A 24,794-nucleotide genomic window follows, 5' to 3' on the forward strand; every position below is an offset into this window, starting at 1 on the left:
CACGTACGTACCCAGCTATTAAGGTACCTATTTGTTTATATATATACATACATAATACATACAATACCTATGCGGAAGTTTACCTCCACGCATCACCTTCGCCTACCTTGAGTAACATATATCACACATTTGTATGTATTTGTGCAAAATAAAAGACCCAAGCGGCAGCTGAGTGATTGTGTACCGCCAGTCTAACTTCTATTTAGATATAAATAACCACCCATCCACCAGCAATATCCCGTTTATCGCTTTTCTTCTTCTTATGTGAACTTTTGCAGGTTCCAATCTTCGATATCGAATACCCAGTAGCACTGTTTTTTAGGGTCAATGCTGCAGCCACAACTCGAATTGGGGAAATCGGTAATAACACAACCGTCCCCCCGGGTGGTTGACCAATCAGCAGTAGGCAGATTTGGCTTTGCCTCCTAACGCTTTGTCGAGATCAAGTTGGCAACCGGTCACACAGCCAGCACAAGCGCCAGACGCGCAAGCTAGAGCGGAGATGTTTACCCTGGCGAGCTTCATCTTGTTCAATGAGGATGTTGCGTAAACTGTTATATTGTGCAAGAGTTAGTTGTTGCTACATAACCAAAATAAATAATTGTAGCTGTGGAATTGCTGACCTTGAAGACTCCAATGTATGGAAATTTCCCCGGAATGTGTAAAATTGTGGAACGAGATGATAAGTTAGATGCAAATATTTTCACTGTTATATGGGATAGAAGGCGTACAATTTATATATGTTTTTAGTTGTGGAAGATTGTATTTACTGTTTGACTGCACAGTAGTTCTAGTATTACGGATTCCCAAGGTGACTAGGGGTTCTCAATGACTGGGATCGAAATCATGATCGGTCTCAGCTCCCAAGTTAGATATTAAGGTTAACTAGAGTTTGGTTGCTGCTGAGCAGTCAGGGTTAGGGCTATGCTTTGGCTGGATAGGTAGAATCCAGCTGCTGGTTAATGAAGAAACTTGGCAGGCGTTGTCTGATGTGATTTCATCGTGGAAGAAATTGAAAAGAAAATTAGGCATATATTGAGCAAATTTAGGTACGGAATCCTCGCTGACATGGGACTATTGGGAGGATAAATCCATCATCCTCATGAGTTTACTTGACAAATAAACTAACAGTGGCCTAGACAAAGTCACAAAGGGCTGTCGGGCAACTGCCAATTGGCGCCAATTGGGGGGGGGAGCTGCGATTACCTCGATTTAACTTTTATAGTTGTTCTTTTTTTTACCAAGTACGCCGCGTCAGCATCCAACCTTTACCAGAGCAGCATTTTAGCTTCTTTGATCCCGTCGCTATTCATGGCCTTAATTGGTTTAGTATCATTTGTGTCAAACACCATGCATATTCATTTGGCCATGCAGGTATTGGATGATGGCGCGTTTATCATGACCATCAATTATGGGTTTAGCGCCTCATTCTTCGATCCACGCATGTCGACTTTTTTTTTTTTTTTTTTTTTTTTTTTTTTTTTTCTTGGTCTCCAAATCGACGACAGAAATCCGGCGGTCTGGTTTGGGGCGGGCTAGCCGCCTTGCCCTTGGTCGGTTTTTTCATTTTGGCAAGGGTTGTGTGCACCGCCAGATTGGGTCGCTAACAACCGGAGACCGTCATGCACTGCAGGGTGCAGCAGCCAAGGGGGTTGTTTTTTTTATTGAGCAAGGATTGGATACCATTCTGTAAAATTCCTAGCGGCTCAAGGGATCCGTTTAACGCCCAGACTGGGCCTGCTTCGTGGTTGGTGTATCCATGTAGGTATTACTTCGTGGCAGCTGCGCCTTGCCTCCCTGCTGCGATACAATTCGCTCTGATGCAAGGGAAGCAAACAAAAGTGCTTTATGCATCTTGATAAGCCTGCAGCAATGGATTTTTTCTTCTCTTTTGGACATGCGTTCCGTTTAGGTGCGGGGGTTTGTTAGGTGTTTCTTTATTTGCTCAAAATCATCTGTTCTTCGTCTCTCAGTTGGAATACGCTGCTGCTATTGCAACGGCAATCGGCTCCTACATATCTGGTCTTTTTCTTTATGATTAATCTTCGTCTCGATGTTTTCAGTTTCTTCTCTTCATTTTTATTGTTATTTCTATTCTGTATCTTGTGACGGGTAAATAGTACATCGGCCAAAACGCTGTGCCGCACAACGACGGAATACTCCGCAAAAACCCAGAGCATCGGGTCGGGTTTCGTTTGCTTTTTGGACAGGGGAACATTCTTGATCTTTTCTTTATTTCTCTCCTTTTTTTTCTTTCTTTTTTTGGTTCGTCACATACAGCACACGGGCATGCATCGTACGACATATCGTCACAACTGCATGGCCGTCCCTTGCCTACCATTCCCTCGGAACCAGATTTGGGCTAATTTTTCTGGGGGCCAAAATACAAGGTGCATGTCAAGGGAGGGGTCAAACTACTACCTACTGCTAATGGGTCAAGTGGATTGATTATACCGTATGAATTATGTTGTATTCTTGGTATGTGTTGTCGGTTTCGTCGGTATCTGGTATGGTCCCCGCTTCTTGAATTGTTCTGGTGCATGCTTGCTGCATATAGGCGAGATACTGTGTGTGAATTTTTGGGGAGAGGCAGAGGCGACATCTTTTTTTCCCCTCTATCGTTTGGTGGGAACAAATTCTGTCAGACTTCAGACTACGGCACTTGCTCATGTTCGTATAACGATTTGCCACAGTAGTCTATTTTTATTTTGTTTTTTTCTAGTATCAGGTCTTCGCAACGAATTTTTGGAGATGATATCAAACACATGTACCTGATTTATTAAAGAAAATTATCACATCTAACAGTGCATCGTAGGAGCTGGTCACTCGGTACCGTACCCCTCTACCACGGCCAGCCAATCTTTTTCCCCACAATATGGATAAGGTTTCTGGAAAGTCATCCATCGATTACCTATAATTGCTTAGCACCGTAACGGTGTTGTCAACGTGGGGTGGGGCTTTTATGCCACCCGCGAACCATTGGGCCGTTAAACAAAGAATGCCGAGGGGTTGTCCACCCTGTCTCTTCTGTTCTCACAGGGTAGGGTTCCACATTCCCGGAACCCAGACCGTTCTTTGCTCCCATTTTCCTTTTCATCTTCCCCCTCCTTCTGCAGTACTGTAACCGTACGTACCGTAGTACATTTTGCTCCGGCAAGCCCGGCTCTCTGGGTCTCTAGGCTCCCGGCCGGCTTTTTTTTTTTTTAATTCAACTAGCCTACCTCAGTTTCGGTTTCGGTATTTTTTTATTTTTTTTTTGTTATTTTGTTTTGTACGACCACATCAACCGTTGTTGGTTCTGGGGAATTATCTGTCCCGCATCAACGTGTATTCCAAGATACACGTACCGCTTAGCGACATTCCCCTACACATCCTGCAAGTCGATGCATTCGACGTTTTGTTTAGAAAAGTTCTAGCGTCGGTTTTTGTTGGCGCCTCAACCCACCAGAGACGGTCCGTCTCTTCGACGTCTTTTTTTTTTTTTTTCTCTCTTTTTTTTCTTCTTTTTTTTCTAGATCCTTTAAAGATCCGGCTTTCTGCCACCCCGCCGTCCGTGGTTCACGACGGGGAAGATGGATAGCCATGAAGACCGCGTCGATATGAACCCAATTGTATGACCAGCAAAACAATCATTCTTTTGAGAATTGAGAAGCTCCTTCATTAAGCCTTTCCATTCCTCATTTTTGCATATTCTGTGCTCCTATTGGTCACCTTGGGTGTCTTTTTTGTCATTCATTTGCATTCCTTCTTGCTTTCTTGTTTGGCAATGCCACCAACACATGGTGTCAATGCGGTCCCTGAGATAGGCACTGATTTCAGCGCTGATCAGGCTCCGAGAGAATACAACGACTACGACTCGGCCATCGGAGATATCGTAAGTTTCTCTTTTATTTTATTTTTTTTGTATTTTTTGTCCTTGTTTCAGTCTCATTCTTTAGCGTCCGTCTTTTACCCGCGTCTTCGCCCTATCCTATTGGATGTTGAGTGTGGCGTCAAGGTACTTTTGCTGTTTATTAGCTCTAGCATTTTTTTTTTTTTTTTTTTTTTTTTTTTTTGTTTTCCCCAATCACAGTACAAAACCAAGGGCATTGGGGGCGGCGGCGCCATCAGATTAATTATCACTTCATTTCCGCTGTGTTCCTGCAGGGGGTCGCGTTTCAACTTTGGTCTTGTCCTCTTGTGCTTTTCGCTCACTGGAGTGACCTGGAACGCCTGGCTAACCACCAAACCCCCTAACGCAATTCCGTCACACCAACAGGACAGGCGATCCGATCGATACGGTGGCACGCTGAGAGATACAGTCTTGGAGTACAGAGTCGAAAATGGAAGGACGTACCACAGTTTAAAAGAAGGCAGTAAGTGATTCGTTCTCAGCACCTCTTTCTTTTCTTCTTTTTTCTTTTCTGCACATCACGTTTTGTTTGAGACATGTTTTGGTCGATGTGATGCTACTTACGCTGTGCTTGGTGATGGTTTGGCACGGCGAGCACGTGACGCTCATCGTCCGACTTTGTAGTCCTTTCGAGGTTATCTTCTGAAAGGGAAAAAGGCTGACTCCAAGGGTTGTGTGTAGGTTATTGGCAACCCAACGATGAGGTGAGCACCATTGTCTGGTTGCTGCGTGGGTACTTACAGCAGGGATCAGGAGCAGTCAAAACTGCTACCTACCCCTATCACCAGAGCTCTGTTTCTGACGCATGGTCCGGTTGTTACAGGCATCACAAGAAAGATTAGATCTCGCCCACAACCTGTTTGTCATCACATTTGACAATCGCTTGTGCATGTGTCCCAAGAATGAAAGGGCCCGTTATGTCTTGGATGTTGGTACAGGAACCGGTATCTGGGCGTGTGACTTTGGTAAGGTGCACAGGGTCGCTTTTGTGCATCGCGAGGGTTGACCAATGAGGCTATGCTAACTCGAGTGATATGTCTTTAGCTGATGAGCATCCTGAAGCACATGTAAGGCAATCCAATGACTTCATTTGTCATTACCGATATCGTGATGCAAGTCTTGAGATGTGTTGGTGTTGGTTACTGACGGTGCCTTTGCTGTTGTCAGGTGGTCGGCGTGGACCTCAGTCCGATACAACCACACTTGTAAGTAAACCGGATGGCCGATCCATGAAACACACACACACACACACACACACACACAGTATGCTGACAACCAACAGCGTCCCAACCAACTGTCGCTTTATCATTGATGACATAGAATCCGAGTGGTTGTTTGACGACAAGTTCGACCTCGTCTTCATCCGCAACATGCTCGGCAGTTTCGAGTCGTGGCAAAACATCTTTGAGCGGGCCTACGGGGGCCTCGAATCCGGCGGATACCTCGAGGTACAGGACTGCTGCCTCCCCATCAAGTGTGACGACGGAACCCTGCCCGAAGACGCCGTCATCAGCCACTGGTGTCAGCTGATGCTCCAAGCGGCCGAGAGGGCAGGCCGTCCGATCGACGTCACGCCCAAGCTCGCCGACCTCATGCGGCAGGTAGGGTTCGTGGACGTGACGGTCAAGAAGAGGAGGTGGCCGCATGCACCATGGCCCAGGGATCGCCAGATGCGGCTCGTTGGATGGTGGGCTCGAGAGGTGTCCATATCTGACCTGGACGGCATGTGCATGAAGCTGCTGATGGAGCACCTAGGCTGGACCATAGACGAGGTCAAAGATATATGTGCAAAGGTGAAGGATGACTGCGATAACCTGAGGTATCATGCGTACTGGGACGTGTAAGTATTTTGGAACACAAAAGTATTTGGGGTTGCTGTTGTGGCTAACGACTGCTGTTGCAACTCTAGATACTCAATATACGGGCGGAAGCCGGCATAGGTGGGCATAATATGTCGGCGTTGGGTTGAGAAAAAGGACAGAGGAAAAAAAAAAACAAAATAACCACAAGACCCAAAAAGATGCAATGGGGTTGCTGACAGAGCCAGTTGATGTTCGTCTCGATTACACCTTGGTCCCAAGTTCGCAGGTGAAGACGGTGAAAAGCTGCCGCAAAGGGGGTTTGGGGTACATTAACGCTAACCGCTGAAGCCGGAGGAAAGAGGCCCGATTCAAAACCTTGGCCGGGTTTTTCAACCAAAAAAAGAAAGCAAAGCATCAGATATCAAAAGCGCCAAGCTTCATGCCCATACTGCGATTGGTGTGAATCGAGTGACGACAAACGAGTGAGCTGAGGCAACAAAAAAAAAAAACAGGACGAGGCCACAGAGACGAGCTCAATCGAGTTGGCTACAGCGGCTTGGCGCCCAAATATGGAAGAAAACTTGGGCTTGTATCTGCAAGAGTAAGCGACAATGTAACGCATACGCGCAGCCATCCTGCTTTTAGCAAGATAGGTCTCCGTTTTGGGCGAGTCGTGAAGACAATAAACAAGACAATATTTTGTTCTCCTCTGCTATCATCATGACCTTTAGCTTTCGTTATCGCGCTCGGGTCTCCAGAAAGGCGTGATTGCTTATGCCCACAATTGCGTGGACCAAAGTGCCGATATCGCGACCAAAAGACGCCGGTAAAATCACCCAATCGGGCAGCTCGTGGACCTGAGCAGCCTCGTAAGGCGCCAAGACGTGACAGCTAAAGCGGATCACCAAGGATCACCCTCTCCCCTTCAATTGATTTCAGGCACTTGCCGCCCCAAAGACATCCCCTACCCCTGGTTATGACGGCAAAGTCGGCCTCTGAGAGGTTCGATTTGGTTTACAGCTGGCATTTGCTTTTTGCGGGGGAAAAGACTTGTGTGTGTGTATGTATCTGTTCCAGTTCGGCATGTGGCATTGGGTACGAGCGGGGACCGTATAATATCCAGAAGCACATTCTCACCTCCCTAAATCGGGCAACGGGAGCCAGGGAAAAGGTACCTTTGCGACCCACGCTCATTAGCCGCAAAATACAAGGAGACTTGGTGGGAAACGGGCAGTTTCTAAAAACGATTGGTCCGGAGCGGTTTGGCCTGCCTTGCCTGCCCAAAATTGCAATGTTCGTCCGACAAATATGTTTGGCGGAGCCGGTGATTATACATGGAAATGCATTGGCGATGGTTCTTGAACGGGGACGGGGGGAAGAGGATTACACACCTTTCGCCCAGTCCAGATCAGGAAGTTGGGTGTGGTAGTTGGGTACGGTCGGATCTAGTACCCCGGCCGAAACGGCAGTCGAGCTATACGCAACTTGGCAGCTTTTCTTTGCTAGAACCAACAACACAATGCTGTGTTTCGTCACATGTGTCTACTTTATGAAGTATTGGCAGTCAACAGAGATGGAAATCACAAGTATAAAGATGCCATCCGGCTTCTTTTCAGGACAGTTGATGTGAAACTCTCTTCTCCTCAGAGCGCCTCCGGTCTTACACCAGCCTCCAGTCCTCTTGCAGATACATTCCCTTGTTTTGCACGCATTATTTCTTGCTTGATTACACCCAGCCCACAAAATCATCATGTTCCATCTCAAGAACCTCGCCGTCTTCCTGGCGGCCCTCGCCCCCTTTGCCGCCGGTGCCCCCGTCGAGAAGGAGCCCGAGGTCAACGTGGCCGGCAAGTACATTGTGACGCTCAAGCCGGGCATCGCCGCCCGCGACATTGAGTCGCACATGGGATGGGTCAACAGCGTGCACAAGCGCAACGTTGCCGACGGCAAGAACGTTGCTGGCGTTGAGCAGAAGTTTGACATTCTCGACTTCCACGCCTACGCTGGAGAGTTTGACGATGCCACCCTCGAGGAGATCCGCAACAACCCTGACGTGAGTTCGATCCCACCTCTGATCAGTTTTCGCTTTAAGACACGTACAAAAGCTCTTCCTGGAAACTATAGCTAACAAAAACTCCATGAATAAATAGGTTGCCGAGATCGAGGCCGATCAAATCTTCACCCTCTCGGCCGTCACCACCCAGTCCAGCGCCCCCTGGGGTCTGGCCTCCGTCTCCAGCCGTACCAGTGGCGCCACCACTTACAGGTACGACACCACGGCCGGCAGCGGCATCTACGCCTACGTCGTCGACTCGGGTATCAACATCGCCCATACCGACTTTGGCGGTCGTGCCGTCAGGGGTTACAACGCTGCCGGCGGTACCTTCTCCGACACCCTCGGCCACGGTTCTCACGTCGCCGGTACCATTGGTGGCAGGACCTACGGTGTCGCCAAGTCGGTCAACATCGTCGACGTCAAGGTCTTCACTGGCACAACCGCCGCCACCTCTACCATCATCTCGGGCTTCAACTGGGCTGTCAGCGACATTCAGTCCAAGGGCCGCGTCGGCAAGGCTGTCATCAACATGTCTCTTGGTATGTCTTTGCTTTTGATCACTTCCCCCAAGAAAAAAATATGGCTTGATCTTTAATCACCATGCTAACCATGGCTCTCTCAAAACAAACAGGCGGTCCTGCTTCCACCGCTTTCAACTCTGCCGTCAACAGCGCCTACTCGGCCGGTATCCTCTCCATCGTCGCCTCCGGCAACGACGGCGTGCGCGTGACCAACCAGTCCCCCGCCGCCGCCACCAACGCCTTCGTCGTCGGCGCCATCGACTCCACCTGGCGCGAGGCCTCCTTCTCCAACTTTGGCGCCGAGGTCGACATCCTTGCCCCCGGCGTCAGCATCCTCTCGTCGTGGTACACCTCCACCAGCGCCACCAACACCATCAGCGGCACCAGCATGGCCACCCCGCACGTCGTCGGTGTCGCCGCCTACCTCATGGCCCTCGAGAACATCACCACCCCTGCCGCCCTCCGCTCCAGGCTCATCGCCCTCGGCACCACCGGCCAGGTCTTGGGTCTCAAGAACTCGAGCCCCAACAGGATCCTGTTCAACGGTGTTGCTTAAATGTGGGCATGTCCCAGTTCAAGGGTGGGGGAAAGGTTGGATTTGAGGGGGGGGGTCCATGAATCATCTTTCGGGAAAATAAAGATGGAGGGTTCTCGGTTGTATATATATGGGTGATGTGGATTGGACCTTGTACATATCTCTAAGCAAGTGCTTTACGCTTTTGTTGGCCTTGCGGTACATTTTCTCATGCCAATAATACAACTTTTACTATGTTCAAAAACAAGGCTGCATTCGGTCATTCTTGGTTTGGTGGTGTTAAGAAGCCTCCTCTTTAATCTCCTCGGGGTACAGGTGAGGCCCCACCTCAATCATGTATATCCCCGAGGCACAATGTCACCCTGGAAACCTTGGCAGGAGAGGTGTACTATGACTGAAGCCCAAGTCACGGTGTCGTTATGGCTTACGTGTGACTCCCTGATCTCGGTTCTTAACGACAGACAGTGTCGAGGAATCCTTTCTTGGGAAAAAGTCAACGACAGGGTTACATAAGTCCACTGAGACGGGAGGATGCCATAACGACAGTTTGCTATAATGTCTTCCACGATACCAGGTGGATCTCCCTGCCCACCTTCAAATAGGGGGTTCTATAACGAAGCATTCAGCAAGCAAACTGACAAGCTCGCCTTCTCTTTCGTACCAAAGAACTGACAATAGACCAGCATGAGGTGTCAGGGGTGTAGAGATCCCTGCAAGATACTGTACTAGGATCCATTTGATCCAGCTGTTGTGCAGGAGGGAGGTAAATGAATGGAAAAACAGGGCAGCTGGCCGATATGGAAAAATGTCACCTTCGATGTGTCACGGTAAATGTAGATTCCAGGATCAAGAAGCCATAAAGTTCTAAAGTCGTTTAATTTTTTTGATGATTTCCTTAACTCGGTTCATAAAATTTTATGATGATTCGCAATGGATAACAAAGAAATTAGGAAAAGCCCAAAAAGCAGACAACCTTTACACCAGCGCATAGTCTCGCAGCAATGCCCAATAAAACCCAATTAACAAAGTCCCGCGTAACCAAAACAACCCACCCATTTTCGTTATGCATTTTCACAACAAAGCATTAAGCCGTCCAACTAACTCTCAACGAGGGAGGCTGGGAGAGTTGAGCGCCATGGCCAGCAGGGCACCCGCGATGAAACCTGAACTCGGCAGGGTGAGGACCCAACCGGAGAAGATGTAACCCATCTGCTTCCAGTTGACCGCACCAGGGTCAAAGTTCATCATGGCGACGCCGCAGACCGCACCGAGCAGGCACTGGGTCGTGCTGACGGGGAGTCCCAACCTGCTGGCCATGAGCACGGTGATGGCGGCGCCCAGCTCCATGGCGAAACCCCTGGTGGGCGAGAGCTGGGTGAGCTTGTTGCCGAGGGAGCGGACGATGTGGTGGCCCATGAACCAGAAGCCGGCGCCGAGGAGGAAGCCGGCCGTGACCAGGATCCAGATGGGAGTCTCGGTTTTTGAACTGACCACGCCGGACTGGTACGTCTGGTAGGCGGCGACCCAGGGGCCGATGGCGTTTGCGACGTCGTTGCTGCCGTGTGCGATGGACATCATGACGGCCGACGCCACCTGCGCGTACGTCCACATGTGCTCGACGCGGTTGTCGTACCTCTTGGCCTTGCCGTGGACGTTGGCCAGGTCCTCGGCCGCGTGAGTGACGCAGTCGCGGGTCACGCCCTGCAGGAAGATGTACTTGGCCCACGACCAGAGGCGCTTGGGGTTGTGGAGCGGGAGGTGGGCCGTCGGTGCGAGGAAGCGCTCCTCGGGCTCGGGCTGCTTCTTGTACCGGGCGATGGTCTGAGGAGGTTGGGCGGGGGTGGGGCCGGCTTCGAGGTCTTGGGAGGATGAGTTGAGGACGCCGTTGTTGTTGTTGTTGTTGTTGCCGGCTGCTTGCTGGTCCTCCAGGGCGCGCTTCTCAGGGTCCTTGGCGCCGTTTGTTGCGTTGCTCTCGCCGTTGGGGGTGATGGTGTCGTTGCCGGCCTTGGGATCGGCCGAGCCTGGAGTCTGGGTGTTTTCTGCGGGGGATTCCTGGACAGCATAGTGGTCCTCAACGATGGAGCCATCCTTTGCAGGCCAGAAGATGGGCGGGTTCTCCCTCCACAGCAGAGGGCCGAGGATGATGTGACGAGGGCGGATGCGAGTGTCCTCCCTGACCAGCCTGCGGTGGATGTAGGGGACGAAGAAGATGTAGGCCAAGGCCAGAGCACCAAAGAAGACGCCAAAGATAATTCCGCAGACGGTGCCGGCACCCAGCTCCTCGAGGCTAGGAGCTCCGGGGGCCTCGATGGTGATGAAGAGGGCGAGCACGGCGGCGGTGAAGGCCAGGTAGAAGGGAATTGCCTTCAGGGCCTTCTCGAACGGCCTCTCGCGCTCGAGGACGGAGAACTTGAGGGTTCCAAAGAGCAGGGCAGCCATGGCAGCTGAGATTAGGGGGGCTATGAGCCAAGAGGCGGCGATCTGTGAGACGCTACCCGTCTTCCAGCTCCAGCTGACCTGGGCCCCTGAGGAGATACCGGCGCCGACTAGGGCTCCGACGACGGTCTGGGTGGTGCTGACGGGGAAACCGACCTTGGTGGCCAAGAGCAGCCACGAAGCGGAGCCAAACTCGACGCAACCCATGGTAAGGACGAGGGCTGCGGGCGTACCGGTGAAGCGGTTGATATCGATAATACCGTTCTTGATGGTGCCGGTGACGCGGCCACCCAGAACCACGGCGCCGAAGAACTCGGTGAACATGGCCAGGATACCGGCCTGTGGCATTGTCAGGGTACGGGCGGCGACCGAAGTCGCGTAGGCGTTTGACACGTCATTGGCGCCGTTGCCAAAGGCGGACGCTGTGAAAGACAACGTCATCACGCCGATGATCCATGTCACTTCAGTGAGGACGGCCATGGTGGGAGGTTTGTTGGCCCTTGGAGGGCCGGGGTTGGTACAGGAGAAGGATAAAGGGACGGGAGGAGATCAAAAGAAGGGATAGGATTGTGGGATATCAGGGGTTTGGGTGCAGACGTAATGTCAAAACGAAAGGGACGAGATCAAAGGTCTGGGCAAAGAGGCGCAAAGGGGTTTTATATCCAGAAGTTGGGTACCGCAAGTGCTAGTAGAAGACCTCGGTCTAGCTACTCACCTGCCCATGATCTTATAGGTCTCCATCAAGAGGCAAGGAGCCATGTTAATTTTTAATTTTTTTTCCCTCCCCCGTTCGCCTCACTGGATCCCCCACGCTTTTTTTTTTTTGCGGATTGACGGGGAACCGGGGCATGAGCGATTAAAAGAAATAACTACCAAAAAACAGTGCATTCGAAATCGCATGGCTCAATTGTATTGAATAATTGGCTTTCTTGTTGCTTTGTCTTGGCCTCGCCGCCCGGAACTTTGATGTTTTCTGCCCGCCAAGATGCTCCGTCCCCGGTGGATAGGTACGCATGCCCAGACGCCGCCGAGACCGCCCAGAGTGCGATCCCCGAATCAAAAACCATATTAGGCTCTTGGCCAGCGGGACCCCCCGACACAGAAGACAGCCACAAAAAAGCTGGTTTTGACCAATTGAAAATTGACAATCGAGCACGTTGCTCAATTAACTGGTTCTGAGACGAGTGAGTATCTTTTTGGATGACTGAAAAACCGTTGCCTCGTGTCGTGTGCTGTGTTGCCGCTTCGAGGAGGAGACGAAGCTGCTAGATTAAATATCACGCGAGCAATTTCCTGATCTAGACCGAGCTGTAGAATTTTCGCTGCCGATTTTCCTTTCGGGGTTTGCTTGCTGAGGATTTTTCTTTCCCCCTTTTTTTTTTTTACTTTTCCTCTTTTCCTCACTCTCTCTTCTTTCTTTCTTTTCTCCTTACAGTTTTCAATTTTCTGTCTCTGGGTTCGTGCAACAAAAGACTCGTCCGAAAAGCCCGGGCCTAAGCCCTCGTCTAAACGAGACGAGTGCAACCAAAAGCTTTCCAATGTTCAACTTGGCAAATCATCATCACCCTAACTCTGGTATTGGCCAATCGTTTTCTGCTCGGCCTTATTCGTTGCGCCAGTTGCAAGCCAAGAATATTCCAGTCAAATCATACTAAAAACCCTTGTTGCTTTTGCTGCAGATTCACATGTTGATCTCATTCCTCTTCCTCACACAGCCACACCCTCAAAACATGTTTCCAAATGTTTGAAATGGCACAGACCAAAGCTTGTGGCTACTGGTTACCTCTCTTGCCTCTTGGGATACCGAACGCCCACGCCACTTTTTGACCGCCATCACAAAATACCCAACCCTCATTGGTCTTCCTCTCCCGTCCTCCCCCGGACGTCGTCCAGACAAGCTTAAGCAACCAGCAAGGGTGTTTCTAGACCCTGCATCTTGTCAAACGAGGGGCTAGCAGCAGACTGCCTCCCCGGAAGCCACGCCTCTTGATGCTTGGTTCTTGCCCATGATCATTCTTCATATTGAGCACAAACATCCGAAAGCAACCCAGTGATACGTTGCATTTCTGGATGCTTTACCTGTAGTTGTACTATACATGATGAGCGTGGGCTGACAATCTGATCCGGATATAAAACTGATGATACAGCAGAGAGCTATCATCAGGGATGATATTTTATCGTAGCAATATATGACAGACAGTTTTGGTTGCTTGTGAGCCATGGGTGAGGGAGGCGCAGCACCTTCAAGGCTTGTGCGCGCATAAACGGGGTGGCCCTTGTCTCGGGACTTTGGAGACTAGTACCCAGGAAGTTTGTGTTTGAATGTCCACATGTGTTTTTTCTTTCAAAGATGAAATTGCAGTTCTTTTGTTAATCTCCGTTGTTGTCACCCTCCTGTCATTTTGGTTCTTGGGAAGTTTGTTGCCGTAAACCTTGCAAGGATACTTATTTTGTTTAGCCCGTAGCGTAGTATGTGCGGACATAGGCAGCTTAAAATAATAAACATTTAAGCCAGTGTCATTCTATATACACATATCAACAGACACCCTCAGAGCTGAATGGTAAAAGATGTGGCAGATGCAAGACCCTAGATTTCACTAGTTCAGCCAGATAACCATTGCATCTACACTATCGAGACAGTCACATCAACAACTCAGCTCCCCGCTCATCGTTCCTATCTGCATTTATCTAAACTCCAGCTCAAGTCTTTGAATTGTCGGTTCGGGAAGCCACAACGTCATCAAAACCCTCAGACTCCTCCCACAACTGATTCAGACCAACCTCCTTCCTGCACCACTCCACACCCTTCCTGACGTCCTCGAGCCCCCATATGCCTCCTCCCACCAGCAACCCACACGTCTCATCGACAAGCTCCCTACCCGTGGTCCGTATCCACCACAACCCATCCGTACGCGCCCTCCAGATCGCAACGCCCCAAAACATGAGCACAAATAGCGCCACGGGCTCGCGCTCGGCAATGCCATCCAGAAACCCGCTGTCGAAAGTTCCCGACACCCCCGGCACGCTGAGGAAGCTGCCAGACATGCGTTGCAGCAGCTGCTCGGCAAACTCGTACTTTGTCTGCCCGATGGCGAAGCAGTAGGACCTGATTTCATTGTACGACACTGCCAGGCCGTCGGCCACCTCCACCCGCACGGCGTTGGCAACGCTCGACATGAGTTTGATAGCCTCCAGTGTTTCCGCGTCCAGCAGCCGCATCGCATCAAGCCGTGGGCTGTAGTCCTCGTACGCCTGACGTGCCGACGTCGGGCTGTCGAGGTACCACGCCCAGTTGAGAGACGCCGTCTTCATCGAGCCCGTGAACATCTGCATCGCCATGTGCACACGTGATATGATGGATGGTCTGGCGGGGACTGGTGCGAGGGTAGCCGTCATCACTACATCCTCACCACCGCCACCGGCAACTACTCCCGAGGTCAGTGATCCGCACGACGTAACCTCGGACCCGGGCAGCGCCATGTAGTAGTACCCCATCATATCCCCAAACTGCGCAAAGATGTACAGATTCTCCTTGCCCAGCCCGCCGCCGTTCAACCCCCGGCGCCGCCGGTCCCGGAGCTCCTCGACCGCCCGATGGAACTGCCACCCAGCCAACGCCACATATGCGGCGGCGGCATCGGCGTAGACGCGAGAGCCACCCCTGCTCCCTCCGCTGCTGCTGCTGACGGCCACATCGGCAGCGGCGAGGGCGAGAGTGGCGCTGAGGAGAAAGTCGTGGCGCAGCATGTCGCGCGGCAGCACGACGCGCAGGAATCCGCTGCAGGCCGGTATCATCTGCAGCCCGCGCCATGTACGCACGCTCCAGCGGTGCACGAGCTCGAGCTCCAGGTCGCGCTGGGCCGGCGTGGCAGGTACGCTGCTGCCGCCGCCGCTGCTGCTGCTGCTGCTGCTGGAGAAGTAAGATGGCGGCGGGATGGTTGGACCCGGGTGGAGCGGAGCGGTGATTCTGAGGTTGCGTTGCTGTTTTCGCAGGTCTTGTATGACTTGATCGGCGGAGCTGTGGTTGTGTCTACTCCTTGAGGGTGGCGTCCATGTCATGATAGGAGTGGTGTCTTGCTTGACTAGGTAGATGCAGACGGAGCCCCTGCGGATGGTGCAGTTGGCGCATGGCGGACCTGTTTCGTCACACTGCCGATGTTTGGCGCACGTTAGCTTTGAAAATTGCAACCCCTATGCGTCCCGCTCATCAAAAGATTCTGTAACACGCGCATTCAGAGTTTGCGAGCTGGCACGCCCACCATAACCACACTAGGATATTAGCTATGTAATGCGATGCAAACACACCTTGATATGTCTCCTTTTGCAAGCCGAACATCCATTGGTGGACTTCCTGTGTCCGCCTCTTTTCTTGACTGCATTGTGGCCCGTCATACTCTGTCAAAACTCGGCACATGAGATCAGATATTCTTTGTCAAATTACATTCCCATTACCCTCGCTGAGCTTTGCGAGATAAACCCTGCGAATATATAGATAAGTATATACATCTGGACAATTTTAATTCTTACCAAGCCTCTCTAGGCATCTTCCTTTGCCTGTGTATTATGCTCTCCTTATTGTGCCACCCCGGACTGCAGATTGGCGGACTTGGCATTCACCCGCCAGCCAATCAATTACTATATTCAGCTGGGTCTAGGTTGGAGTGTCAACACGCGTAAAAGATGATTACCAAATCTGTAGTAGAGGGTGGCAAACAATGCACGTGGTAAGAAAGTCAGCATCGACAGCATCTCGATCATCTGTCAGCATTTATACAGGGCGGAGCGCATATGTGGCTTCGGCATGACGTCTGCCCAGCCTCTAGATAGGATATCAAGCGTTTACAAATTTCGGATGACAAGAAAAGCAAAAAGCAAAATGACCAAAAGCCAATGTGAACAAGGTGTACATGACAAATGTATATATAATATAACCAACCACTGCCTCACACCGGGAATGTCATGGAACAAATGAGCGGGAATATGTAAAAAATATACAAAAGGTTAGGACTTATTGCATCAGCCGTGAATCGAACACGGGGCCCATCGAGTATCTTCCGAAGAATGGCAACGATGGATTTTACCACTAAACCACTGATGCAACTGTGGAGTTATTGAGAACAGATGAGAAATTAACCCTGATTTGAAACTATAGGCCCAGGTCTACGCACTACTGAATATTTGGAACGCCAAAGCCGTGGGGAAATGCACCCCGATAGCCTACCTGACTTGGTTCCACGGCCAGTCACAAATCCCGTTGTCCAAACATTATGCTTATGCTCACCGAATAATAACAAGTGCACCCACAAAGACAATGTTACATTGCAAACGTACTACCGGACTATTTAGCATGCTAACTTCTCGGCATTTGGGATCATGACGACGTATACTTTGGGCACAGAAGGAGATCACTCAAGGTTACAGTCGGTTAACCCAACTAATTTTGTTGCCAACTTGCGTGGAAACATGAAAAGATAAAGCGATGTATATTTTGTCCAACCACTGGCTGTAACAATGTTCTTCCCACGCAGTAGAAAATATTTACTATCGTGATGTTGCCCGAAATTCTCACGTAAACATGGAAAGTAGTGTTGCGAATCTGTTGTACCACCCAAGGTACCGTACCAACTACGAACTCTTGGATGGCTTGCGACACATCCACAAGCTAGCGCTGGGGTGGCCTAGAACGAAGTGGGGTTATTGGGGAACGTAATAAAAAGTTGGAGATGGAAGAGGGGCAAAGGATTACAAAAAGGACATGGCAAAAAGAATGCAACGAGAATAATTAATAGAAAGAACATACAGCCATTGTCCCATTGTTTTACTGTACAGTACTTGGTATTTATTCACAAAGACAGAGACACGGCGCGATACCATTCAAAAGCCAAGGCAGCATCCATACCGGTAGTTATCGCCCCGACCTCCAATCGCAAAAGATACGACCTCTGTGCCGACGTCGGGGTGGGGCTCCGTGAGATTTCGAGAGGCGCCAAGGGTTCAATCTGTATACCTTTTGTACAAAGTAAGACTGGTACAGCAGAAGTTACTGCACCGGACCATGTTCGCGCCCACTTTCAACTCTCACACACGCCCCTTGGGTCGGGGCGGATATGCTATGTGGAGGCCATGATAAGGATCAATAGATAAAAAAATAAAAAAAAGTTCCCCGGGGTTTGGGTCCGCCTGGGGATCGCGCAGGGTGGCGGGACCAATGCGAGCAGTCCCCTCAATCGCGCGCGTTACTGAATCGACATTTTACTTCTTTACTTCTTTTCCTTGTTACCCTTGACGACTCTGAACAGGGAATTGTTTATATTAACGGGTGCAAGCCCGCGATTCCAATCGGCTTCTTTCGGCGGCCAGGAGTTGCACATACGGCCCCCCCTGAACCACCACAATCAACTCTCCTGCCAGGAACTGGATCATACTCCGGCCCATATTCAATAGCTGCTCCGCAGTTCCAGAACAATGTCCGTCGAGGACCGGGCAGCGGCCGACGTGGAGGCGTCAGGCGCCAAGGAGCCGTACTCCTCGGACCAGGACAAGCGCGATGCGAGCATTGGGCCTGCGATCACGGGCGACATGACTCTAGAGGAGCTCGGCGTGGACGAGAAAGCTCTGGTTCGAAAGCTGGACAAGTACCTCCTCTGGTTGGTGATGAGCTTGTACCTGTTTAGCTTTCTCGACAGGTGAGGTCTTGCCTACCTACCTACCTCACTCTGCTTTGCGCAGGTTCACACACTAGGCGACTCAACTCACACTGGACCATCAACACTGACACAACCAAAACCCGACAGAGTCAACATTGGCAACGCCCGTCTCTACCACTTTGAAGAAGACCTCGGCCTGGTGGGCAACCAATTCCAGATCGCCGTCTCCATTCTCTTTGTCACCTACATCACCTTCGAAGTGCCCTCCAACCTGGTCATCCAAAAGTTCACGCCGCGCTACTTTATCGCATTCATCACCATCGGCTGGGGCATCGTCGCGACCCTGACAGGACTCGTTCAGAATTACGGAGGCTTGATCGCATGTCGTCTCATCCTCGGCGCACTCGAGGCTGGCCTGTTCCCTGGCATGAACATCTTCCTAACCTTGTTCTACACCAAACACGAGCTGGCCATGAGGGTGGGCTACCTGTTTGTGAGTGCTGCCATCGCTGGCGCACTGGGAGGACTGTTGGCGTTTGGCATTGGGCACATGGATGGCATCGCGGGCATGCACGGCTGGCGGGTGAGCTTTTTTCCATTGGTTTATGGTCCCCCTGGTTTCCATGAAAACGGACGGCGACAGCTAATCGACCCTAACCTTAACAGTGGATCATGATCGTCGAAGGCATCCCGACCATCATCCTCGGAATATGCGTTTTCTTCTTCCTCCCCAATAACGCCGAAACCGCCTACTTCCTGACCGAGAACGAGAAAAAGGCAATGGTGATCCGCCGCGCCCGGCAATACGGCCACACGACGTCTGCGCAACAGTTCAGCAAGAAGGACATGAACAAGGCCTTTGCCGACTGGAAGGTCTGGTTGTTCTCGGCGGGTCAGTTCGGCGCCGACACGTGCCTGTACGGCTTCTCCACCTTCCTGCCCACCATCATCCGCGGCATCGGGACCTGGAGCAACGCGGAGGTGCAGCTGCTCACCATCCCGTGCTACTTCCTCGGTGCCGTGTCGTACATGACCACGGCGTACTGGTCCGACCGCACGCAGAAGAGGGGCGTCTTCTGTGTCGGCTTCGCCCTGACCACCTGCGTCGGTTATGCCATTCTCATCTCGCCGCTGCCCTCGGGCGCGCACTACTTTGGTTGCTTCCTTGTCGCCACGGGATTGTACGTCCTCGTCGGCCTGCCGCTGGCCTGGCTGCCTAGCAACAGTCCCCGGTACGGGAAACGGACCACGGCCAATGGGCTGCAGTTGACGATCGGAAACTCGAGTGGAATCATGGCGCCGTTCATATAGTGAGTTTTTTTTTTTTTTTTTTCTTTTTTTTTTTGGGTGGACATAACAAACACCGAAAGAAAAGAAAGAAAGAAAAAAGAAAATCAAGAGCGAATTACTGACATGGAAACCGTTGCAACAACAGCGAGACGGCGGATGCCCCGCGGTACATTCGCGGACACGCAACGACCTTGGCCATGGTAGCCATGGCGGGCACCATTTACGGCACCATGTCGTGGTGGCTCGCCCGAGAGAACAGGCTTCGAGATGAGGGCAAGATCAAGCCCGAGCACCAGGGCCTGACCGAGGATGAAATGGCCGAGCTCGGCGACGAGAGTCCCAGGTTCAGGTATGCGATTTGAGACGGCGGGGGCTTTTTGGGGGGAGGATGACTACCTAGACATGAGGGATTGCGCGGCCTTGGGGTTTTAGATATCATGATCTTTTTTTGGTGTAATGTTTTGAGTTTAAGATACAAGATCTGTTTCTGCTGTCACGAGGGCCTGCGCAGGTACATGTCCGAGACGGTTGTATAATTGAGGCTGCGGACCGTAGTTCCGCGAATTATTGTTTGTAGGTCACAAGTTAATGGATGAGCAGGCGATTAGGCTGTTGGAGATTTGGGTTTAGAGTTGGGGGGGAAAACAGCCCCGAGAGTGATAGCAACAAGGAACTGCGTGCGGTTGGATGCATCAGGTGAGCATTCCGCTCGTAAATACACCATGTTAGGTATACCCGGACAATTCGATTTGGAGGTGACTTTACTCCGGTTATGGTTCAAGTGAGCAGCGAAAATGTAGACCTCGACGCAGATCTGCAGTTACGCAGGACAATCATCTCGACAACAAATATTTAAAAGTCGCCGAGGTTTTTAAGTGAAAACCAGGCGTCGTGGTTCCATCCAGCCAAACAGTTAGTTAGCTTTTACGGGGCGGGCCGGGGGTGATGGCCGCTAAACACTGTCAAATTCTGTCGCCAAGCTGCCTAATTTGACGGTGGCTTGTGGTTGCTCTTCTTTTGACGTTTTGGTGCTGTAGCAAACGAGGGGACCCCTTGGCGATTTAGAGATTGACTGTCGGCCCGTCAAATTATAACCTTGTACGTTTGTTTTGGCCGGGGGGAAGTAAGCAAGGGTTGGTTGTTGGCGAGACGTTTTGTTGTGGTGCGTGCAGTTGAATATGAGACGATAACCTTTAGAACTAGTCTAGTCTAGACTAGAACTTAAGATCTTGTAAGCTTCTTGGTCTTTAAATTTTATTTTATTTTTGCCTCGTCTTTTCATCAGCCGACGCAGTTGATGCGTACATTGGACGATCGCGACTACTCTGTAGTTCATCCATCAATCCACTGATTTACAGAGATGAGAGATCATTTTGAATATTGAACAAGGATAAAAAAAAATAGTTCACCACGTGCATAAGCTTCCTCGAGGGTAAAACAGTCCGAAATATGCTCACTGGCAAGCATAACCGATCAAACAAGCATACAGACGACGACATTCGGAATTTCGGGCCAGGATGCGAATCAGATGATCTTGGCATAGTCATGCTGGCAATGGGACAAGGTACTGCACGCGACGACTTCGTGTCAAGCAAACCCAACTCGGCAAGATACTAGCATTTTGGAACTGAAGAACTGCAACAGAGCATTAAAGATTCGCACACCGTAGAATAAGGCAGTTTTATCTACAGAACAGAAAGACACCCTCAACACAGGATACGGTAGGTAGTAAGTATAACATACAGTACTCGTTCCTGAAACAGGAGATGGAACAGAAACTGCTGGGCCTTCCCAACCGAAGGTGACGTCAAACGTTGTTTGGGTTCTCTGCCCTTTTGTCGATTGCAATTAGTTCCTCACGATCTGACACATTGAACGATTGATGTTTTTGCCGTCGCTTGGAAGCACCTTGGCACGTCAAGTGTACAATGAATTTGAATCCACTTCACCGAGGAAATAAAAAAAAAAATCCCCATGGTCGTGTCAGAAATCTGCATTTCCGTCGCCTCTCCGTCAAAACAATGGGGAAAAATTTCCCGCAAGCGAGCCCGTTGACACCCCATCGCCAAGCTGCAATCCAAAACCCGCACCAGCCGCTCGGCGTCCCGCAGTCAGCAACTCGACTGGCGATCAGGGGTTCGGGCGGACCATTTGTCGCCAAGGGTCCTGGACAATGCCGTGTCTCCAATGAGACAGACACCAATCCAACCACGAGAAAGCATCCTCGATGGGGGCCAAGAGACAAAAAGTTGCAATATTCAACGGTCGGCCTTTTTTGGTCACTGGGGGCTTCGGAGGCCAACAAATCCTTGACGGATCCACGGAGAAAAACGTCTGATGGTCTCCGGCACGGATCAGGTTCGCGTGCTGGGCCTTGTATCAAATCTCTCCACCCCGGTAGGTAGATCGCTTGCTCAACAACAGTGATCATCGGGTTGGTCTCTCTGAATATAAAAAGACGATGGGATATGTGATTGTAATCGACCTTCCTTTTTGTTTTCTTTCTCTCCATCCCGCCAACGCTCTTTGCTTCATCTGAACAAACACACAAACAAATTCCGACCCGGTGTCGTTTATATTCTTCTTCAAGCTTCAATTTTTTAACTACCCGACCAGGCGTCGCTCTTTAAACTACACCGCTCACTCTCTTAATTTGTTCGTGTCCAATCTCGGTCAACACACCTTTTAATTCAAAATGGTCCGCATCACCATCGCAGCTACCCTGGCTTGTAAGTTTTGTCTCCAACCCATCCCTAGCTTTCTTGTCCCTGAAAACAAGCAAACCAAGCCACGGACCGGGAAAACATGATAACTAACTTGTCTCCAAAACCAGTCGCCGCCCTCGTCATGGGTCAGGCCATCCCCAACAACGCCGGCGCCCGCTCGGTCGGCAACGGCCAAGGCCAGCAGTTCACCACTGGAGGTTGCGTCGCCAACGCCGACTGTCAGGAGGGCTGCTGCGCCAACAACGGCCAGGGTGTCGGTATCTGCTCCGGCATCGGTGCCGAATTCCAAAACGGCAAGCAGGGCTGCGGCTTCAACGACCCCAACGCCGCCGCCACCATCGCCAAGGCCAAGGAGCAGGTCCAGCGCCAGGGCTTCTAAGGGAAGAGATGGAGAAAGAGGAAGAAGAAAAAAAGGTTTTTGGGGAAGAGCTGAGGCTGGGGTCGGCAGGAACATGCATCTCTTGAAATATAGAGGGGGTTTCTTGTCTACCTGGAGGGTTACTCCGAGGGCTTAATGGATTGGGGCTCTCGTTGTGTCCTCGATAATATCTTGCAACAGCTAGAGCCACTTTGAGATTTTCTAGTTAGTTACCAGCAAGAGATGATGTCCGGGATTTGATCGAATTGATCAAGTCCTGACTCAATACAATATCCAATCAACAAGCACAATTAACAGTCAGCCATTGAGGTTGTGATACAAATGCATCTTTCACGGCTGGCCCAACGACGACGGTTATCTTTGCGTACAGTCGGCAACCGGCAAAATAAAACATGGGTAGCGAAAAGTCGGCGGTCTGGTGGTTGCCAAGAAATGCCAGGCAGCCGTTCATGGTTAGATGATTTGATCCAGGATAGGCAATTGACCGAGACGGCCTTGACCTCAAATTCCTCTCCCTTTTCACATGTACGTTCCCACCACGTAAAAGTAAAACCTCATGCATCAAAATCGATGATGGGTGTATGCATGTCGACGCCAACAATGGAGCTCCTCGACCTACCAAACGAAGTCCTGCAGGAGATCTGTAACCAGTTGGAGGGACCACGTTTTGTTGTGTCGGGCCATAGCATCTTTTCCACTCCCGACTTTGTACCAGACAGCCCGTCGCTCGCCAACCTCTGTCTCGTGTGCAAGCGCCTTCGAGACATTGCACAGCCCGTCTTGTTCAAGACCTATCACAGACAGGTGCATTGGAACTCTCGTTCTGAGACCAGGCTTTTCCAATTCACCCTCGCCGTCGCCAAAAGCCCGCGCTTGGCCTCTTATGTTCGCAGTGTGCACGCAGAATACCTGCAGCCAGATTGGGACGCGGGGAACACAGGCGACGAGGTCTTCCTCGCATCCATCGCCAAGGAGAGCCTTGGGTTCCCCAGCGAGGATTACATTGCTCGGGAACCCAACTATTATAACGAACCCAAGAGTTATCTAGGGGAAGCGATACCGGCCTTGCTCTTGCTCCTCTGTCCGAGCTTGGAGGAGCTCAAAGTTTTCGTCGCTGACATGGAAGCCGAAACCAACGGTTGGATTGGAGGTTGGACCAAAGGGCCCTGGCAAGATGCAGACCACGCGGCTGATCCCTCTACCGGGCACAATAAGAAGTTGGCCCTCAGCTCACTGGCTCTGGATTTCACATATGAGGATAACAGCCCGGAGGAAGACATGGTGAGCCCCGATCTGGCCTTGGTCAACGACATCGTGCGCTGCGCACCGCAGCTCCGAAAGCTCAGGATAAGCGACTGCTTGTGCCTGATGGAGCCCGAAAAAATCGCACTGGGCAACCTGACAGTCCTGCACCTGCGCAACTGCGGCCTGGAGGTCGAGAGCCTGCGTTGCGTGCTCAAGGCGGCGGCACAGCTCGAGACCTTTAGTTACACGCCCTTCGGACTGTATAGCGAAGCCAGAGAAACCAGACCCCTAGGCGACCAGAGCCTCCCGCGGGAGGTCTTTGAAGCCCTGGTCGCCAGTCCCTGCCGCGAGACGCTCCTGCACCTGTCGATAAACTTTGAGTGCCCCGCCGAGGTACTGGGAGAGGGGCAGGACCTGACGGGCTTCCTGGCTGCGCGCCCAAAGTCAAGTCGATTCCCCTTCCCCCGGTTGCAGACGCTCGTGCTGTCGGACGGCTGCCTATACGCACCCAATTATCGCGGCGGGTCCCAGGTGCTGGCGGATGCGTTGCCGGCAGGCATGAGGCAGCTCGAGGTGGTGGACGTCAGGGATCCGTCGAGGCCGCGTGACGACCTGGTTCGGGTGGCGAAGCGATCCAGCGCACTCGAGCTGCCCGAGATGCGTGTCATTTCGGTGGCGGAGGCTAGAGGCGACAAGCAGGAGATCAGCACCGAGTGGGGCCGGGACTATGGGTACGAGCCCTTGTTCGACGCGCTTGACGAGGAGACTGGGGATTGGGCGAGGTGCCACTACTATCAGCAAAATATCAACTCATCCCAGAGCATTTAGTGTTTGGGTTGTTGTTTGCGTTAATGCTTTGGAGGATGGGTTCATGATTTAAGCCTGTAATCTCAACTGGTCGCAGGAAATGTCGAAATATTACATCTGGTGTGTCCTGCTTCATCTGTTGGCTGGCGTTGACTTGGATTGTTGTGTGCTCACTCCCCCACAGATTCACCGATACCCACCAGTGAGTGAATCTAGACTAGTTGCTCCTCTCGGGAACAATACCCCGTGCTGACCCACCAGGCCTTGCAAGACCTGCGAAGCTTCTGATCTTTTCTTTCTGTCTTTTTTTCTACTTGTCGATCGGCAAAAAAACAAAAAAAAAAAAAACACAAAGATGAAGGAGGGGGCTTTGCAGATTTCATACAAAGCGGTGAGTGTGAAGTGTGCATATGTACATGCAAGCTAGTCACTGGTGAATTGCTTGGTTAGGTGACTTA

The 24,794-nt window shown here is 51.2% G+C and overlaps 7 protein-coding genes across 7 annotated transcripts; 5 read left to right on the forward strand and 2 right to left on the reverse strand.

The window, feature by feature from the left end:
- Positions 1-3,598: 3,598 nt before the first annotated feature.
- Positions 3,599-6,405, forward strand: PgNI_09124 (uncharacterized protein). Its single transcript, XM_031129113.1, has 8 exons — positions 3,599-3,874; positions 4,259-4,355; positions 4,574-4,596; positions 4,716-4,857; positions 4,937-4,959; positions 5,060-5,097; positions 5,175-5,732; positions 5,802-6,405. The coding sequence occupies exons 1-8, from the start codon at positions 3,767-3,769 to the stop codon at positions 5,830-5,832; spliced, it is 1,020 nt and encodes a 339-aa protein (XP_030978343.1). The 5' UTR covers positions 3,599-3,766; the 3' UTR covers positions 5,833-6,405.
- Positions 6,406-7,444: 1,039 nt separating this feature from the next.
- PgNI_09125 (uncharacterized protein) lies at positions 7,445-8,955 on the forward strand (the record flags this gene model as incomplete). The annotated part of the gene is made up of 3 exons (XM_031129114.1): positions 7,445-7,747; positions 7,845-8,289; positions 8,382-8,955. 3 exons carry the CDS (start codon positions 7,445-7,447, stop codon positions 8,825-8,827), a joined length of 1,194 nt encoding a protein of 397 aa, XP_030978342.1. The 3' UTR covers positions 8,828-8,955.
- A 955-nt stretch (positions 8,956-9,910) lies between these two features.
- PgNI_09126 (uncharacterized protein) lies at positions 9,911-11,722 on the reverse strand (the record flags this gene model as incomplete). The annotated part of the gene is made up of 1 exon (XM_031129115.1): positions 9,911-11,722. One exon carries the CDS (start codon positions 11,720-11,722, stop codon positions 9,911-9,913), a length of 1,812 nt encoding a protein of 603 aa, XP_030977965.1.
- Positions 11,723-12,208: 486 nt separating this feature from the next.
- Positions 12,209-12,421, forward strand: PgNI_09127 (uncharacterized protein; the record flags this gene model as incomplete). Its single annotated transcript, XM_031129116.1, has 1 exon — positions 12,209-12,421. One exon carries the CDS (start codon positions 12,209-12,211, stop codon positions 12,419-12,421), a length of 213 nt encoding a protein of 70 aa, XP_030978047.1.
- Positions 12,422-13,942: 1,521 nt separating this feature from the next.
- On the reverse strand, positions 13,943-15,504 carry PgNI_09128 (uncharacterized protein; the record flags this gene model as incomplete). Its single annotated transcript, XM_031129117.1, has 2 exons — positions 13,943-15,391; positions 15,502-15,504. The coding sequence occupies 2 exons, from the start codon at positions 15,502-15,504 to the stop codon at positions 13,943-13,945; spliced, it is 1,452 nt and encodes a 483-aa protein (XP_030978337.1).
- A 1,514-nt stretch (positions 15,505-17,018) lies between these two features.
- Positions 17,019-19,896, forward strand: PgNI_09129 (uncharacterized protein). The gene is made up of 4 exons (XM_031129118.1): positions 17,019-17,928; positions 18,037-18,472; positions 18,556-19,199; positions 19,325-19,896. Exons 1-4 carry the CDS (start codon positions 17,708-17,710, stop codon positions 19,539-19,541), a joined length of 1,518 nt encoding a protein of 505 aa, XP_030977958.1. The 5' UTR covers positions 17,019-17,707; the 3' UTR covers positions 19,542-19,896.
- Positions 19,897-21,525: 1,629 nt separating this feature from the next.
- Positions 21,526-24,631, forward strand: PgNI_09130 (uncharacterized protein). Its single transcript, XM_031129119.1, has 2 exons — positions 21,526-21,908; positions 22,013-24,631. Exons 1-2 carry the CDS (start codon positions 21,875-21,877, stop codon positions 22,282-22,284), a joined length of 306 nt encoding a protein of 101 aa, XP_030977906.1. The 5' UTR covers positions 21,526-21,874; the 3' UTR covers positions 22,285-24,631.
- Positions 24,632-24,794: the final 163 nt, after the last annotated feature.

Source organism: Pyricularia grisea, assembly GCF_004355905.1.
Source record: "Pyricularia grisea strain NI907 chromosome Unknown Pyricularia_grisea_NI907_Scaffold_7, whole genome shotgun sequence".
Classification (NCBI taxonomy): domain Eukaryota; kingdom Fungi; phylum Ascomycota; class Sordariomycetes; order Magnaporthales; family Pyriculariaceae; genus Pyricularia; species Pyricularia grisea.